Raw genomic sequence first — 17,127 nt, 5'->3', positions numbered from 1 at the left:
AAAGAATGACATTAGACCTACAAAATAATGATCAAAGACTATAGTACACTTAGAATGTTCTCTTTTTATTTTAAATATATCTATTACAATAATTTGTTAGGCTTATATAGAGCACTATTTACATAATTCAGTGTTTATCCTTTGGGGAGAATTCCAGTGCTCAATAAATAAGAGTCAGTGAGCTGCTTGATAACCGTCTTGGAATCAGAGTTCTCAAGTATTAATTTCACATAACCGTCTTGGAATCAGAGTTCTCAAGTATTAATTTCACATAAATGATGAAAGTCCTTGAAATGGTTACAATTACCTGTAGTTTCATACAGTATGTATCTTCTGACAGCAGTCAAATTGTGTTGAAAACTCTGAACATAGCTATAGGTAATCAGAAGAAAGTTTAACAACAACATCAAATTAAAAAAATACTGAAAAACATCAGTTGTTGAACCTCTACACTTTTTAGATGCATCTCAGGGTGATGACATTGTTCAAAGGGAACAAAGAAACAGTTTGGTAGAATCCCTGTTAGAAAATGTCTAGATCATGGGGCAAAATATACAATTACTAATAAATAAAAAATACAGCTTTTTACAAGATCTCGCTTTAACATGGCATCTTAAAATGTGCCTGCAGGTAAGAATGGTTTTCATTAATTTTATTAAAATTCAATTTTCCATGGTTACTATTTCTTACACATGAATTTATGCATATTATATATACTATATAAAACACATAAAAGATTAAGTTGTCAGTACAAGGAATATCAGTAGCTGAGAACATGAAGCAAAAGTTCATATCAGATCCCACCCAATGCTCTGTGTGTAAGCTGAAATACACAAGAAAGGGACTTTGGTCCTGATCTCGCACCAAGAGAGTAAATGTGGTCCCATGTTTCTACATACAGAACTTACTATCATTACTGAGATCGTACCAGCCCTGCGTGCGCCAACTCTCCCATTTTCAGGTGACCCACCACAGAAAGTGGGTTTGAATCAGGACAAGCAGCTTAAGGGTTTTTCTCCTAATTCTCATCAATATATTTCAGAGGTCAAGTCTATGGCACATTGTGTGAGTGGCTGAATATCTATGACATTCAGCTATGGCACCCAGTTTCGTTTCCCCAACATACAGAAAGACAGAAGGGTAAATGCAGCTCATAACTACCAGGCATTTATCCTAGCAAATGTAACATTATCATCATTATCATGGAATAGAAACTGTCATTTATTGACAGTGTGCCTGCTTGTTCAAGAAAACATCTTCGATTTCAGTAGCATTACAGTTTGGCAAAGAATAGTTTCTGAATTATCTTTGTTACAGTTTTGAATCTCTGGCACATTTAAGACACCCACCCACCTATTCAAACAATATTTTAAAGCAAAATTAATGTTTGGTATAAAATAACAGTTGTGTTGTAAATGTGGAAAAATAGTCTACAAAAAATAAGTATAAAAGTGATCTCAGATTTATGAATATGTTTCATATAAACAAGTCCAGGTGACTAATTTGTGTGCTAGAAATGGCCCTTGGTAGGCTGTGTCACAACAGTACATCACATTTTTCACAGTTTACAATAACACAGATTCACAATGTGATGACACCTTATATAAGAAAAATAGTATTTTACAAACTATACATTTGGCATCTATTTTTAGATTTTTTCTATTTCTTTTTCAGTTCCTTTTTTCTTTTTCCTTTTCTCTTTTCTTACAAAATAGTGCAAAATTACAGTGCGTTAATAGAACATTTTGCAAATCCTAATAAAAAGTCAGTGTATTTAACTGTTTTTTTCATTCCGTGGAAATAGTTTGGCACATTAGGATTTTGTATAGATGGAAAAGCTTCTCACTTTCTTCTCTTCAGTATATCCACTGAATCTTTAAAACATTAAATTGCACCAAGGGAGTTAACTTTCCAAACTTTTTAATCTCATCTCTTATAACACGTGTGTTACAAAAGAAAACAGCAAAGGAAAATGTAGATCTCGCAGTTAATTTATTTGCCAGTCAGCATATATCAGACTGGCTTTTCTCATCATGTTATAAAGAAAAGGACTGATGGGAACATTTTTCCTCTGGTGACTGGTAAAGTGTTTAGTTACAGATTCAAGGCTCTACAGGAAATTTATCCCAGCTTTACATATATGTAAGTGTTGGTTTACCATATATCTTTCAAATTTTGCTATCATGCATACTTCTGTATCTGGACCCAAACAGGCTGTATCAAGTCAGGAGGATAAAGTTTCATCAGAGCCTGTTTTGCACTGGACTAATTCCTATGAAGAATAACAAACCATTGCTTTTGCTGCCAATTTGCAATGATTAAATGATTTTCCTACTAATTATTTCCTTAGGAATTTTAACAAAGGGTTCCCCCATGTATGACTTTCTCGTTTGTACAGACTGGTACCATACCTCAAAAAAATGTCAATACTCATTACTTGGAACAGCACAGTCTTCTGCGTAATCATAAACAGGTATGGTACAGACTGCAGGAGTGACAGCGTCCTAAGCCACCCCATGAGCATGCTGAGAAACACACAGAAGATGCCAGAAGAGTCTCAGGTCAGTTCTTTGCCTCCTTGGCTGAAAGCAGGAATAATAAACCTGACTGAGATCACTGAGTCATCTACTAGAGGTTGCCAGACAGCACTCCGTACCAACCTACTCATAATTCAGGCTATTAATCTGGAGGTGAAAGGCTCTCTGCCACATGAGCAAATCTTTGAACTATTCACTGCACAGAGACTGTTGGTTTCAGTTAAGTGCGTAGAGAATATGGCAACGTTAAAGATTCCCAATTAATTACCTTTCCAATAGAGTAATGAAGTGACTTTTTCCAATATGAAAACTGCAGGGTGATGTCTCTAGGCCTAATTATTTCTCATGAGTTTACGGTTTTATCATCTGTATCACTCTGTGGCATTTGTGCCATGAATTAAAATTACTACTGCACGGTTTATTTAATCAATTTCCTGGCATTTCAGTATCTTTTATGAACGTAGCTAACCAGTATGAATTTTACACTGATTCTCTGAAGGTAGAATTGGCTATAGCACTAGAACTAGCGATTCAAATATTAGGAGGGAAACATCCATGAATAAGAAGGTTGGTTTTTAGCCCAGCCATTCCAGCCTTGGCTCAGTCCTTTATTACTAGCTTGGGAATCTCCCAAATTACCTGCTGACTCTGGTGGAAGATTTACCTGATCAAGGAGTGAAAGATGAAGCTGAAATAACTATCTTGTATGAATCATACTGATTGATTTCTAACATTTAAAAATCACTTATATTAAAAACAAACAAACAAAACAGAACTGTCAGTCAATGTTGATGAAAAAGCCAACCAGCTGGTAGATAAACAAATACTTTCCTTAGACTCTCTTCTCATTACTAGTCAATACTAGTTTTGACCAAGGAAATACTTGAGTATTTGATTAACTTTTGATTGACTTTCACTGTTAGGTTTAAATAGGTCAGAAACATCCTTGTTAGCCTGCACAGGCATACCTCTTGTTCCCTCTTTGGACACACAGCTGATCACTCACAGCATCTCATCTAGACTAAACCAAATGTTTCCCTCCAAAAGGAAATTCATGTATGGCTGAGACTGACCCTCTCTAGGGCACACTCAGTCCAGATTAAAAGGATGCACACATGACCAAGTTTTATGCTTTCTTCCTAGGAAAGTCCTCAAAACAGTATCTCAACAAGCCTCAGCTCCTCTCAACTCTTTATACCACACACAGGTTCTCTTGTCCTGCACAGCACAGGCAGGCTGTAAGGCGGAGTGCCATGCTGAGCGGACGGCATGAGGTGATGGTGGCACATATAGTATGATGAAGCAGAAGAGTAGGGCCAAGGTATATTTGATAGACACTAAGCCAGAATTAGTCCAAATAGTTTTCAGTGTGGAGTAGCCAGTCTACGCACAGGATGGACACACATGATGCAAAAGAGGCCACACTGGGCTCTGTTGATTATAGACTGTGCTCTCTGGCACAATTCCCAAAGGCAATAAAAACATGCTGTTTGAAGACCCAGTGCATTAAAGCATTTAAGATGCTCTTGAATTTAAGCATGTGCTTGAGTCTCATGATCATATCCACGTGCTTAAGATCTTTATTGAATCAAGTCCAGAAAGTATTGTTGCATGAAGATGTGAAGGTTTACTTCAAAATCAAAAAAGAAAAGAAAATAAGGGTTCTTGAAGTCAGATAAGAAATTTGATTAGCTTACTGACAGATTTCACTCTTCCCGTAGATGTTATTTTTGGTCTAGTAAAAGAGATAATACAAGGCCAACAGGAGTCCCATTCTTGAATAATCAGCAACAGTTATTAGTTATTTAACTGAAGCTTTCTTAATTAGAGATGGGAAAATATTATATGCTATGTTTTTTTTTAAAAGCTCAATTTGAGAAACAAACACGGGTAGCTAGAAACAGTAAGTAGCTGTTTACCATGCCCAGTAGTGCCAATTTCTCATATTTTCCTGAGCCTGCATGAACTCTACAAATCCCCACATTCATGCTCTCTCAGTCCAACTTCCATTTTATTTGATCTGTGTCTTAAAAGACAAATATGTTGCTGGATGTGTCTTGCGCATTCTGCAGGCCTCGCTCAGGCTGCTTGTTCATTTTGAGTACAGCTGTCTCAGAAGGCAAGAGGTATTCAAAGAAACTGGCAACCAGGATTCACTAAGGAATGCCTCATACTGGGCAAGAGCTGCTGTGGTCATTAAGTGTCTGCAAAATGAAAGGAAAACTCTGCTTTAGAAGGATCTGCTGCCAGTTTTGTCTGACGTCTGCTCACATTCAGTGGGGTAGCAATGCATGTGCAGTTAGTATTTTATCTGTTTTGGGTCTTATTTTCCACACTGAGAAATGCAGTAATGTTGATAGCTCAGTGCATGACAGAACATAAAAACACCCAGAAGAAGCCATTGAAAAAGAAAGAATAATGATTACTCTCTGTCTTCAGTGACTGCCGAGTTAACTTGTGGCAAGTGCATATGCAAGATTATTGTGGGCTGGCAAATAAAATAAACCGAATGCCTGAAATAACTTTTTTGAGAAAATAGTGAGATTTAGTATGATTTCTTATCCTTCATTTCTCTTTTCTTGTACAACTGAATGCAAAGTATACACCTGTGTGGCATTTCTGTAAAGGGAATAACTTCCTTTCCAGTTCCATCAAAAGACTTTCACAGTTCTTAAAATTCAGCCTAAGAGTAGCCATGCTGGCTGGATCCAGTGCTCACTGAGGTAACGACCTTACTAACAGGCTTAAAACTTAGCATATATTTCAAAACTGTCCTGTGTATACACTGATCGGTATTTGTAGTAATAAGTCATATATCTTGTTATTGTGCTTACTTGTTATTAACGTAAGAATTTATTGGCTAAGTCTTGATGCCAAGAAACCAGTCTGATTTGACATAAGGCCTTGTAACACACAACACAACTCCCACTATCTGAAATGAGGAATGAAATATGGGACTGTGCACTTTCACCAAGGAGTGAATGTACTTCCACTGAGATCAATGCAAAGAACTTCCAAATTCCAGCATCAAGGGAATCAGGTTATCCAGCCAAAGCAGTGGCATATTCAGTGACTGAGAATTTCACAGCTCTCCTGAAAACAAAAGGCAGTAGCCACTAGCCTTCAAAATGATAAAAATAGTACTCACATTATATCCATGTCAGCACTTTGTTTTTAGAAGACTGGGTTTCATTATATTGCATTAATTTGCAAGGTAAGCTCATCTTGTTTCATACTGGAATGCTGGTGAGTTTAGGAGGTTCACAGTATATTGCAAACTAGCTTTTAAAGACAGCAATAAATAGTATAAATAAATATCTAGATGAGAATACAGCTTCTGAAGCCATAGGGAGAGCACAAGTGTTTCTACAATATTTCCATGGAGTTTCCTGTTTCAGAAATTTAACTACATTACTTTTACAGACTTCTGTGTTTCTATTCCAGCCTGGGGTAAAAAAAACAACTGACAAATCACCTTATCTTTTGCTAAATGTTTATCATTGTTTATCCCTTATTTCCTCACTTCAGCAACGTTGTTGTCTGCAAGTTTGATCTTAAAGCACTTGATAAACTACTTTGCTTGATCAGGGCCCTCTATATCACATAAGCTGAAGTTTTTCCAGTTAGATTTTTTTTCAATAGAAGGTATGATTTGTAACATTTTGACCTGAAAAACCAAGCTGATTTGCTTTCACTTGATACCAAAACATATCCATACATTTATGTCTTTAAACCAACCTTGTACATACAAATATATACAGCAATCAGATAATTAAGTCTTAGCCAAAAGAAAAAAGTAATAAAATCAAATTACATATGTTAAAAGCAGACATTTAAAACAATCAAGACAATCATCACATTTTTGTATTTGCTATCAGAGCAAATTTAATATTTAAGAACCTATTTATATATTCAAATTTTTATAGGAACTGCTGCTCTTAAGAGTGAATTTGTTTATAACTGTCACATAAAATATTTTCAAAACTCCCAATTCATTAGCTTAATGAGTTGAATGGTTGAATACATCAGCCTGATAACTTAATGAATTTCAGCATATTTCTTTCAGAAAATATACTGTTTGGTGATTTTTTTCCCGCATTCATGAGTCATAACAGCAAGTTGCCCAGCTACAATTGAAGTTCAACAGATCTTTACAGAATTGGGACAAATTCACAGTCATTCAAGAAATTAAATGAGAGAATTGCTAATATTTTTCAACAAGCTAGTTCTAAAAATTCATTATTACCAGCTGCATTCAGTGCATGAGGCTGACGTAATCAAATGCTTATGTTAAAATCTGTTTGTCTCTGTATCAGTATAACACCACTTACAGCCCTGGTTCAGGTCGACAATACTTGAGACACAATGAGACTTTAAGGACATGCTGCATTTAAACACGCTTAAAAATTGGATGACTCTGGGCTTTGGTCACTAAGGTTGTTAGTCTTCTCTATATCTGACTTCTTTATTCTTCGGAGGGTAAGAACAGAAATATTCCTAAAGCAACTTAATGAAGCTATTTGTTAGGAAACATCTTATTTTTAGAAACAAAGACTGCCTACTATTGTAATACCTTTTAAAAACTATATTTCTAAGTTCATCGCCCTTAAAAAGGGGTGCAATTGATCACACTGGAATAATGGTAGGTATTGAACTTTACTGTGCTCTTAAAATGTAAGATGAACCATAAAAAAAACTTTACTGTCTTTTGAAGTAATACACACATTTCAGATTGGAACAGCAAATTATGTTCTTAAAGTTCCCTCTGGCATTTAAAAGTTGTGTCCTCATTTTTTCCAAATAGATTAAACAGGAAATGTAATGTTAAAAATAAAAAAGTAGTGTTAAAAGTGACTACTTTAAGTGTAAGACTGGGACATATTTCACAGAAAATGTGGAAAACCTTGTTTAAAAATTATAGTAAACAATTATTCTTCAGTGCACGTAATCAGTTTGTACATTATAATTTAAAACTGAGTATTGATGACTGCTGCTGCTGATCTTTTAAAATCTCTTACAAAATATAAATAGGTTGGCCAAGGGAAGATAGCTGGTAAACCATGATGTAAGGTCCTCTTTTAATTCTTTTTTTTCTTCTCTTTTCCTTTCCTCTCCACTTGGACTGAAGTTTCTTCCAGCTTCTTCAGAAAAGTGCCCCCCCCCCCCCCAAATTAATTCCAAAACCATTTTTCTAAATTTCCAATGGACTTGTATTCCTGGTGTCTTTTCACATGATCACAAGCAAGACATGCATGTGATTCCCAGAACCTAGGAAGATGCACTGAGAAATCCTTCTTCCAGTTGAAATAACTAAGGTACATCTTGTTATTTTTGTCAAGCATCAGAAGATATTCTGCCAGCTCTCTGGGGGAGAGAAAATCTTCCACGTGTATGAAAGAGTCTGCTGGGATGTAATTCTCATAGTTTTCTCTGGAAGGGCCCAATACAACTGGTACCGATCCGGCCAGAAGAGCATTGTACAGTTTCTCAGTAATGTAATCTTTGTGGATTGAATTTTCAAAGGAAAGGTAGAATTTGCAAGTGGAGATAGTTGGAATCAAGTTTTTATCATTGACGTAGTCTCCAAAGGCTTGTCCGTAGGTATGGATTTCAATGTATTTGCTAAGCTCATTGTAATACTTGACTCGAGCGTGCTCAGGGTTCCAGTTACTTACAACCCAACAGACCAAGTTTTCTTTACTTGGCACTTCAAACGTAAAGGAACTTGTACCGACCATCATGAAGCCATAAGGCACCTGAATATCTGAATCACGCCGATAAGTCAGGGTCAGGTTAAAGAGGTGTTCAATACCACTCTTTTGTGGAGTATGAGTTGGAGACTCCAGGTTCATCCAAATCCACTTCTGGAATGGTGGCCTGACTTGCTGAGGTAAATTAGTCAGATCCCAGCTAATGTCCCTGTGATGAATGAGAACAGCATGGGATCTGTTATATAGTGAGCGGTCAATAGTCAGATGGCACCCGTGGATATTGAACATTGTTTGGCAGGATGTTAGATCGAACGTCTGACCAAATGGCCAAACCCAGATCAAAATAGTAGTTTCATTAAGGTTATCAGTTTTGGAAGAAAAGAAGCTCTTCATTTTTAAAACTGAACTGGCTGATTCTATAGGACCAGAGATCCAGCTATTTGTTGGTTTGATATAAATTAGTATAAATGCCATGAAACAACCAAGGACAATGAAGATAATAAAAAATGGCCGGAAAATTCCTTTAGATGTCGATGTCATAATTTGTTCTGAGAAAAAAGAGAGGAAGAGAAAGAGAGAAAATAACATCAGGTATTAAATTACATATGTCCTGTTAAGGCAATCAGACATCAGACTTCAAAAGTGATAGAACTTCAATATCACTGAGCTGTAACCTCAGAAATTTCCTCTGAGTGGAGAGGATATGGGTTATTGCATGCTATTCGTGACAAAGCAACAATATTTCTCCTCTCCACATTAAAAACTAATTGATATAAATTAAAAGCAGGATTTTAATATATCTCATACTTGATATAAATCACTATACATCCTAAGTAGTCTTTTTACTTAGATCCTAGGCCACGAGCTTGAGACTCACAAGACAGACAAAATCACCCTTTGATTCTGTCCTCTGTAAGGGATAACATACTGCAGTTTTGGTCCATTCATATTTTTGTGTATATACATATGGAGGATATAGGATTAGAGGAATGAAGAAGGAAGGGATGGGAACTTTAATTCTGAAATCATTAATACTGTTAGGAAACTAGTTCATGCCTGATAGCTACATGGGGATGAACATTCATGCCTTCTCCAGAGGACTCGTAAAATAGCTAAGGAAGAAAAGCAGCTATAAAGGTTCTCAGCTCCTCTGTTCCCATAAGCAGCATCACACAGTTCCTACATAAAGAAAAATGAGTAAAAAGATGTCCTTAAATATTTGATCATGTTTTTATGCCACAGCCCCATGTTAAAAATTAGGAAAAGTAGAGATATGCTGCATCTTTGTGAGGTACCGTTTTTTCAAGGGGGAAAAAGGGGTGAAGAGTTCATATAGCCTCCTTTGTCCTCTGGTTGTCCCTTTCTGAGAGAGTTAATAAATCTCATTCCAGAACTTCTCTTCCATATGGTTCTTGTGAAACCTGGCAAAGTTAGGGGTTGCTTATTGCTAGCCTTTGCTCCCGAATGTAGCCCCAGAACTCAGAGGTGTTCTAAAAATAAAAACAGGTAACCATATAAAGAGCACTATGACACACAAGGAAAAAGGAGTGGAAGTTAGTTACCAAAAAGAAGTGTTCTGAATATATTTGCCTACTGTAGAAAGGTAATTCTTCAGTTTGTTTCAATGACTATAAAATTTGTCTGGCTTTCTTTTTCCACATATTTTTCAATTATTTGGGTTTTTGTTATCTTTACTATCTAGCTCCACAAAAAATTTTATAAAAATCCCACCCCTAAATATTTACTTAAAATATATATAATATACGAACAAATAATAAAAAAAAAAATTCAAAGTCACAGAAAGCAGAAAGAGAATTTCAGGCCTTTTAAGCAGTTTCATAGCTCATCTCTAACCTGTGAAATAAGTAGTTAAATTCAGAATGAAGACATGATAGAATGCGATTCAGAGGACCATTAGTGTAACATAACTTTGCTGCTTTGTGAATGTAAAAACTGATGTGTCAGTATAGCACTGCAGTTACAACAAAAATGTTTTTGTAATATTCATCGTTGAGAAAAGGAAAAAGGAGGAAATGTGCTTAGCTTTACATTATATCTTGAGGAAAAAGGAATTTGCCACAATGTCGCCCCTGTTTTTGGGAAGCAGGTGGTCTTAATTCTGGTTTTAGTTATTGTGGTGGGTTAACCTTGGCTAGCTGTCAGACACCCATCCAGCTGCTCTCTCACTCCCCCTCCTCCACAGGACAGTGGGAGAAAATAAGATGAAAATCTTGTGGGTTGAGGTAAGGACAAGGAGATCGATCACCAGTTACTGTCACACGCAAAACAGACTCACCCTGGGGAGAAGTAATGTAATTTATTGCCAATTAAAATATATTTGGATAGTGAGAAACAAAGACAGAAGTTAAAATAATACTTTCCTCCCTCGACCGCTTCCCAAGCTCAACTTCCTCCTCATTCCCAACTCCTCTACCTCCTCCCTGCCCCTGAGCAGTGCAGAGGGATGGGGAACGGAGGTTTGCAGTCAGTCCACAATGATACCTCTCTGCTGCTCCTGCCTCCTCACACTTCTGCCCTGCTCCAACATGGGTCCTTCCCACAGGACGCAGTCCCTTCAGGGAAAAAACTCTACTCCTGCACAGGCTGTCCATGGGCTGCAGTTCCTTCAGGGCATATCCCCCTGCTCTGGCATGGAGTCCTCCCCAGGCTGCAGTGTCGATACTGCTCCACCCTGGTCCTCCATGGGCCGCAGGGGAATCTCTGCTCTAGTGCCTGAAGCACCTCCTCCCATCCTCCTTCTCTGACTTTGGTGCTCACAGGGTTGTTTCTCACTTTTCCCCCCCTCATTCCTCACTGCCTGTCCCTTTCTTAAATACACTTCCCCAGAGGCACCACCACCTTGGCTGCTGGGCTGAGCTGTGCCCTGCGGTGGGTGGGTTGGAGCTGGCTGGAACCCGCCATGTCCGGCCCAGCGCAGCCCCGGCCGCTCCTCACAGAGGCCGCCCTGCAGCCCCTGCTCCCAATACCTGGGCATGAACACACAACACAGTTATATAAAATATAGTGGTATGTAGAGTCTGACTTTTGGTTTTTTTGGCCCCTTTCTTCAGGACATATTTAGCAAGTCCTCTCTGCTTTCAGCAAAATGATCCTGAAGGGAGTAAAGCAGAGGAACTGTTGTTTTCATGGCTTTTCCACATATCCTCATCAGTCTAATTTCCTCTGAATGAAATATATGGTTTTATAGCAACATCACATTGGCTTTTTTAGCTTATGTTGATTTTTACTGGAAAATATATCTGGAGGTGAGGTTATGATGCACAAGAGCAGAAGGTTTCTTCCCTGCCTTACTATAGTGAAAGTCAGAATGGGGCCTCTGAGGAAGAAGTGAGTTAGGCTGAGCAGCTCTAGGATGTGAAGCTCAAGGGAAAAACAAGAGGCTGAGCTGATCTTCATGCAACACTGTTCTTTATGTCTGTGCTATTGAAACCAACACACAGAATATGTATAGCTTTTCACTGGCCAGATAGCTTGAGCCGAGTTTAAACAATAGGTTGGGAAAGGTGTTTATTCATAGACGCTGTTCATTTTCTAGGGATTGAAATGGATGAGAAATTAGAAAAGGACTTTAACATTTTGCTTTGTAACTTAGTCGCCCTTCAGTTAAAAGCCCTTTGACACAAATCTCTCTGATAGAGATTATTTTAGCTCTTCTGCTAACTAATAAAAAACCCTGCATCATCACATGGCAATTCTGGCTACATAGCAAATGACTAGCTATTATGTATTCTGTTCTTTGCTTGAAATTCTAGTGTGTCCATGGTGTTGCATTTCTGTAGGAAGCTTTTGAATTGTAGTGCCAATGTCAGGATAAATGCTGTTTACTCTAACCAGAGTGCCAATATTAACATCTCTCAACACTAAACAGGTGAATTTACCTATTTCATCCCTTCCAGATGTGTTTTCTCACATTGCTTTGCTGCCCTGTGAATTCACGTACCCCCTCCTGACCTGGGAACATGGTTTTTAGATTATGCCTTTCACCAAAACACAAGCCTACACTCAGGTTAGTCCTTTTTAGTTTTCCATCCTTTAGATTCAGAGGACTAACTGTTTGTTACGCAGACTCATACATCTATTAGATGTATAGGCATCACTGGCATCCTTCACTTTGAAGCTACTGCTAACAGGATGGTGGAAAAGGGTTGTAAAAGTAAGACCCATTAAAACCTGGAATGAAAGGCTTGCAAAGAAGCAGAAGACCTGAGCAGACTCCTAAAAATACCACTTACCTATACCCCAAGGAGTTGGACAGGATTTTGTCATGGCATTCTATTTTTCTATTCCATTTTGTGTTAACTCCAGTAATAATTATTAAGACGTGTACTGGGAGTAACAGTAATTTTTCAGGATGAAGTGCAATAACTCTGATGCAATAATTTCTGTGCTTTATATAGCAGATTTAGGAACCAATGGAACAGACCAGCAAACTCTGCCTTCATGGCTTTTGGGACTGAGTCCTGTACACAGTCAGGCAGTAGTACAGTGAAGGCATGTGGTAAGTACCTGTTGACAAATACTATTTTCTTGAGAAGCAGCTCGTCCGTACTGCTAGGAAGTATAGGTTGCATTTTTTTTGTTTGCCCACTAGAATTCATGGAATATTTTTTTCACAATATTGTCCAAAATGTGGAGCCTTTTCCATATTTATTTATTTCCTTCTCTTTTGTGTCCAAGATAACCATTGATCTCCCACTGTAATTCGCACTATATAGGTGACACTAAGGAGACATTTGTTACAAGACATCCAGCCAAGTAACCTTAGCTCACCCTTCCTCGTTCATGGCTTTCCTTCTACCACAGAATAAACAAATTTCCTTTTTGTGGATCCCATCCCCCATTAATCTCTGTCATGCCAAATTCTGAAAAGAAAAGTTTGTCGAAGAAATGTGTTTACTGAGACTTCTGCTAACTGGAAGAATTCAGTACTTTTGATAGTTTTGTTATAAAGTACATTACAGAGTGTTGTGGCATAGCAAGTATTTTCTAGGTGCTTTTTTCCCAAGATGAAAGTATAGTATTTCATCAGTACAAGACTATTTTTCTTGGTACAAAACTTAGCAAGTCTCCTTTTAAAGTGCAAAACTTGGCATTCCATCAGCAAGCAACTCCATTTAGTAACAACACAAACAGGGAGATAGTAACAGGGTACCAGCAACGTTAACCCCAAGTACACCAGGCAAGGCTTGCAAAATTATATGTATTTTGTGCATGCACCATGTTCACTAAGAAATAAAATGGAATTTTATATAAACTGTTTTATCATGGCTTCATTATGACAGTGACTTCTCAATCATTCCAGAAGGGATAGACATATTTTTTTTCTGGTTATGCAACACTGCAGGAGGGAGAAAATATAGCCTTTTTGGTCAATAATATCAATGCCTGTTTCCCTGGTATATTTTCACACCAATTTCTCTGCTATACCCTCAAGATTTTTGCCAGTAGCCCAAAATATATCACTACTTGCAGAGGTATAACTTTCATTACTAGTCTAGTACTGAGATTTTCGAAAGGAAAAGGACTATTTCAAAATTAAGCCGGGGCAAAGATTTTTGAAATCATGGACACTGAATAATGAATAAAAAAAAAATCGCTTGTTACTTTTCTTATCTTAGAATTCTTAACTGTTCAGGGCTAACTCTTATCTTCATCATCACTTGATCTCAGGATAACTCAAGAAGAAATACTTAACAACCTCAGAATAGTCTCTAAGGATCATTGAGGATCTGATCCTGGGATCAGAGTGGGCATTTCTGACACAGAGGACTTACTGAGATTGAGGAGTGAAAGAGCACGGAGGCAAACAGGTGTCAGAAGTATGTCCATTTAGAAGCAGACAGCTGGCTAGGTACATACTCCAGGACTATTAAAAGAACAGTTGAATGCAGTGGGAACTGATAGGAATCACAAGCAAACAATTGTTATTGTTAGAAAGCAGGCTCATTTGAAATTGCTTTTGCTGTCCTCTGGCATGTTTCACCAGCCTCCACAGCATATCTGCATTTATGTTAAGAACTGTGTTTTCTTAGACCATACTTCCAATTAGCTGGAGCTTTTTCACCTGCAGTATTAAAAGAAAACTGATTGCCTCAGGATAGCCTGACTTCCTATCTCCAAGTCACTGCTGCGTGGATGTGCCCCAAACTGCTTTTGCTTTAGCTCTCTGAGACTGAAAAATACTTCTTTTTATTGGAATTAACTCTCACTGCTCCCAGTGATGCCTCCTGTGTCCCAACCAGAAGGGTGGATTTTTTTCCCCCCAATATCCAAACATGGGCTTGCTTCCACGCCTTTCTATGCCTGTCCCACAGATTTCTGAAAGCAGCCCCAGTGTGAAAAGGCTCAACAGAGCTGCACTACAGTTAAAGGTTGAAAGCTGAAAGAGCTGCTAATTTCAGACTGCATATTCATATTCTATTCATATTTTTATTGTTTGCAAAAGTTTCTACCTTCCCCTCTCTGCCTCCTTTGTTTTCGGGTTATTTGCTCAGTTCCTCACATTCCAGTTTTGTGTATTTGCACTTTGAGAGCAGTATAGAATCATTTCATTCAACAGTGGTAATTTTTATTTTGAACAGTTTTAGAAAAATGATCTAAGAGCACACAGAGGACAGGTAGCCATTAAGATAGATTGGTTAGGGATGGTGCTGAACCTATCACTGGAAATTGCTAGGAACAGGTTAGACAAGCACCACTAAGCAATGAGAGATCAGATTCTGCCCCCAGGTCCTGGGGCTGGGCTAGATGACATCACTTGATTCCTTCCAGCCTTGTTCTCAGTGATAATATTAACCACAATTTCTTGTAAAATGTACCTAATAACAACACAAGCTGGCAGTCTAAAACTGCAAAGAATTGCTGAATAAATGAATAAAAATCTCCTCCCTCTCGAAACTTGTCTTACAAACTATGAAATACATAGTACACTGTACTGTACACAGTAAAAATGTGAAGGAAACTGAAAAACTGCGTGGACAACAACAACAACCTCCTTATTTTCAAAGGCAAAATGTAAAGCTTCCTGTCAATTGCTGGCTGGGGTACTGCTGCTTTTCTAAGAATCTCTGAATCTTGTCCCCTCAGGCCTTGCTGAGGAAAAGCCTACTCTCAGCTCCCTTCTCCCAGTTGCTGTGCAGCACACAGCGTGCTGCTATGGCTCAGCAGCCCGCAGGCTTCCCCTGTGATTGTCATCTATCCTCTCCTTCTCCCCACAGCAGTCACACACTGTCACTCTCCAGCTGCTTAGGCAACAGCTCAGTGGTTTCTTTCTGTGATCCAGCTGTACAGCAAAAGGCATTAGCCAGGGACACCGAGTTTCTCAGAATAACAGAGCGAAATGGCTACAGTACTGGAGTAACCGTATCTCCACCCACACTGCCACATATTGGGGGAAAAAAAAAAGAGAAGTGGAATTACCCAAAAATCCTATCAGCAAGGAACTTTTCCAGACAATCTGGCATTAGTGTCAGGACACCCCACTTCATACTGCAGCTGTGTTGCTTTCTAATTATGAGCTTTTAGGTTTGTCTCAGAGGGAACATGAGTACTCTCCATTCCCTCCCCGGCGCAACTGGAAAATACAGGCATGCAAAGCTATCAGAAACCTCAGCAGCATTGCCAGCCTTGGTAACATGCAGAAACAGGACCTTTTTTACCTTAACTTCCACGTTGGCTTGTCCACATCACAGCTAGTTTTTGACCGATAGCGTTCTGTGAAAGGGGTGGTGGCTTTCCATACTGTGCTAGCTACAGAAAAGGGAGTTCTTCACCACCGTAGCTTAGTAGCAAACTTTATTTGCCTTGCCAGGAAAGTGCTTTTTATATTCCTGAAGATAAAGCTTATCCTAGCTATGCAGCTCAAGCCAGTCCACACTTCTTTCAAAAGCCCTGAAAAGGCTCTGCACCAAATGAATCTGATCAAAGAAAAGCTGCTCCAGAAGCAAGTGGTCTCTTTCTCCCTTCCTTCAATGTGGTTTGGGGATAGCAAACTGCCGTTCTCTCTGATTCTGCCAGAACTGCAGAAAGAGCTCTTCAGTAGCTTTGTGGCTGGCTTGTAAAACTGCAGCCAACCAGCTGAAATATGAATACCATACCTGTACAAGCTGTGTATTTGTGATGGCCACGAGCCCATCAGAAAGCCCTACTTAACTCACAGTAGCTGTGAAAATGGTGTGAAGTAAGCCAGAGATGGAGCATGAAGTGGCAGAAGGAGAATATAGGCTTTGCTATGCATGTGTGCTAAGCTCCACAGCCCGGAATCACAGTTGATTATGGCTGATTTCCTAGTATATATTTCCCTAGTACAACGGAAAAACACCTCTCCGTGCAAAGCAGACAAATCAGAATCAGGAAAGAGCAGGGGATGGCTGCTTATAATAGTGAACACTTACTGTGGGGGACATGACTTCTGTGGCAAAGCAAGACTTTTGGAGCTCTAAGGCCCAGCTGTTTGTGTAGATGCGATTAGAGGCTGTGTGCAGTAGCTACACTGCTGAATCTTGCTGCATAGGCAAGCTTGAAAATTTTAATTGGGATTTAATGCTGCTTTTTTTGCAGATACAATTGCATAGATCTGGAGAATTCTGCCCGTAGCAGCATAACTCCTGAGACAGCTCTGCAGCCTAAAAAGAAAGCCTGAAAGGACTCTAAAAATATACCATAAAGTCCTCATAATCGGATCTCTACTTAACATTTCACTTCTCTACCTGCACCTTTTCCTTAAGAAACTCATTATACATCTGGGTTGGGGATCTGTACTGATGTAGCTGGTTTTTTAGGATGCAGGTCAATGTTCTTGCTTTAATTTGCAAAGTCTTAAGTGCTATGGATACTAGTTGCCAGAGAGACAACTACTG

At 38.6% G+C, this 17,127-nt stretch overlaps 1 protein-coding gene across 2 annotated transcripts in view; it reads right to left on the bottom strand.

Moving 5' to 3' along the window:
- Positions 1–236: 236 nt before the first annotated feature.
- The window catches only part of FUT9 (fucosyltransferase 9), a 38,969-nt gene continuing 22,078 nt past the window's right edge, over positions 237–17,127 (bottom strand). For both annotated transcript variants that reach the window (XM_075087305.1, XM_075087306.1), the window contains one exon: positions 237–8,796. In XM_075087305.1, coding sequence (XP_074943406.1) covers positions 7,709–8,788 — 1,080 coding nt within the window. In that variant the 5' untranslated portion in view covers positions 8,789–8,796 and the 3' untranslated portion in view covers positions 237–7,708. The remainder of the gene's footprint in view (positions 8,797–17,127) is intronic.

This window comes from Phalacrocorax aristotelis, chromosome 3 (assembly GCF_949628215.1).
Source record: "Phalacrocorax aristotelis chromosome 3, bGulAri2.1, whole genome shotgun sequence".
NCBI classification, from domain to species: domain Eukaryota; kingdom Metazoa; phylum Chordata; class Aves; order Suliformes; family Phalacrocoracidae; genus Phalacrocorax; species Phalacrocorax aristotelis.
Note: the sequence above shows the minus strand (reverse complement) of the source record. Positions and strands in the feature narration are given on the sequence as shown.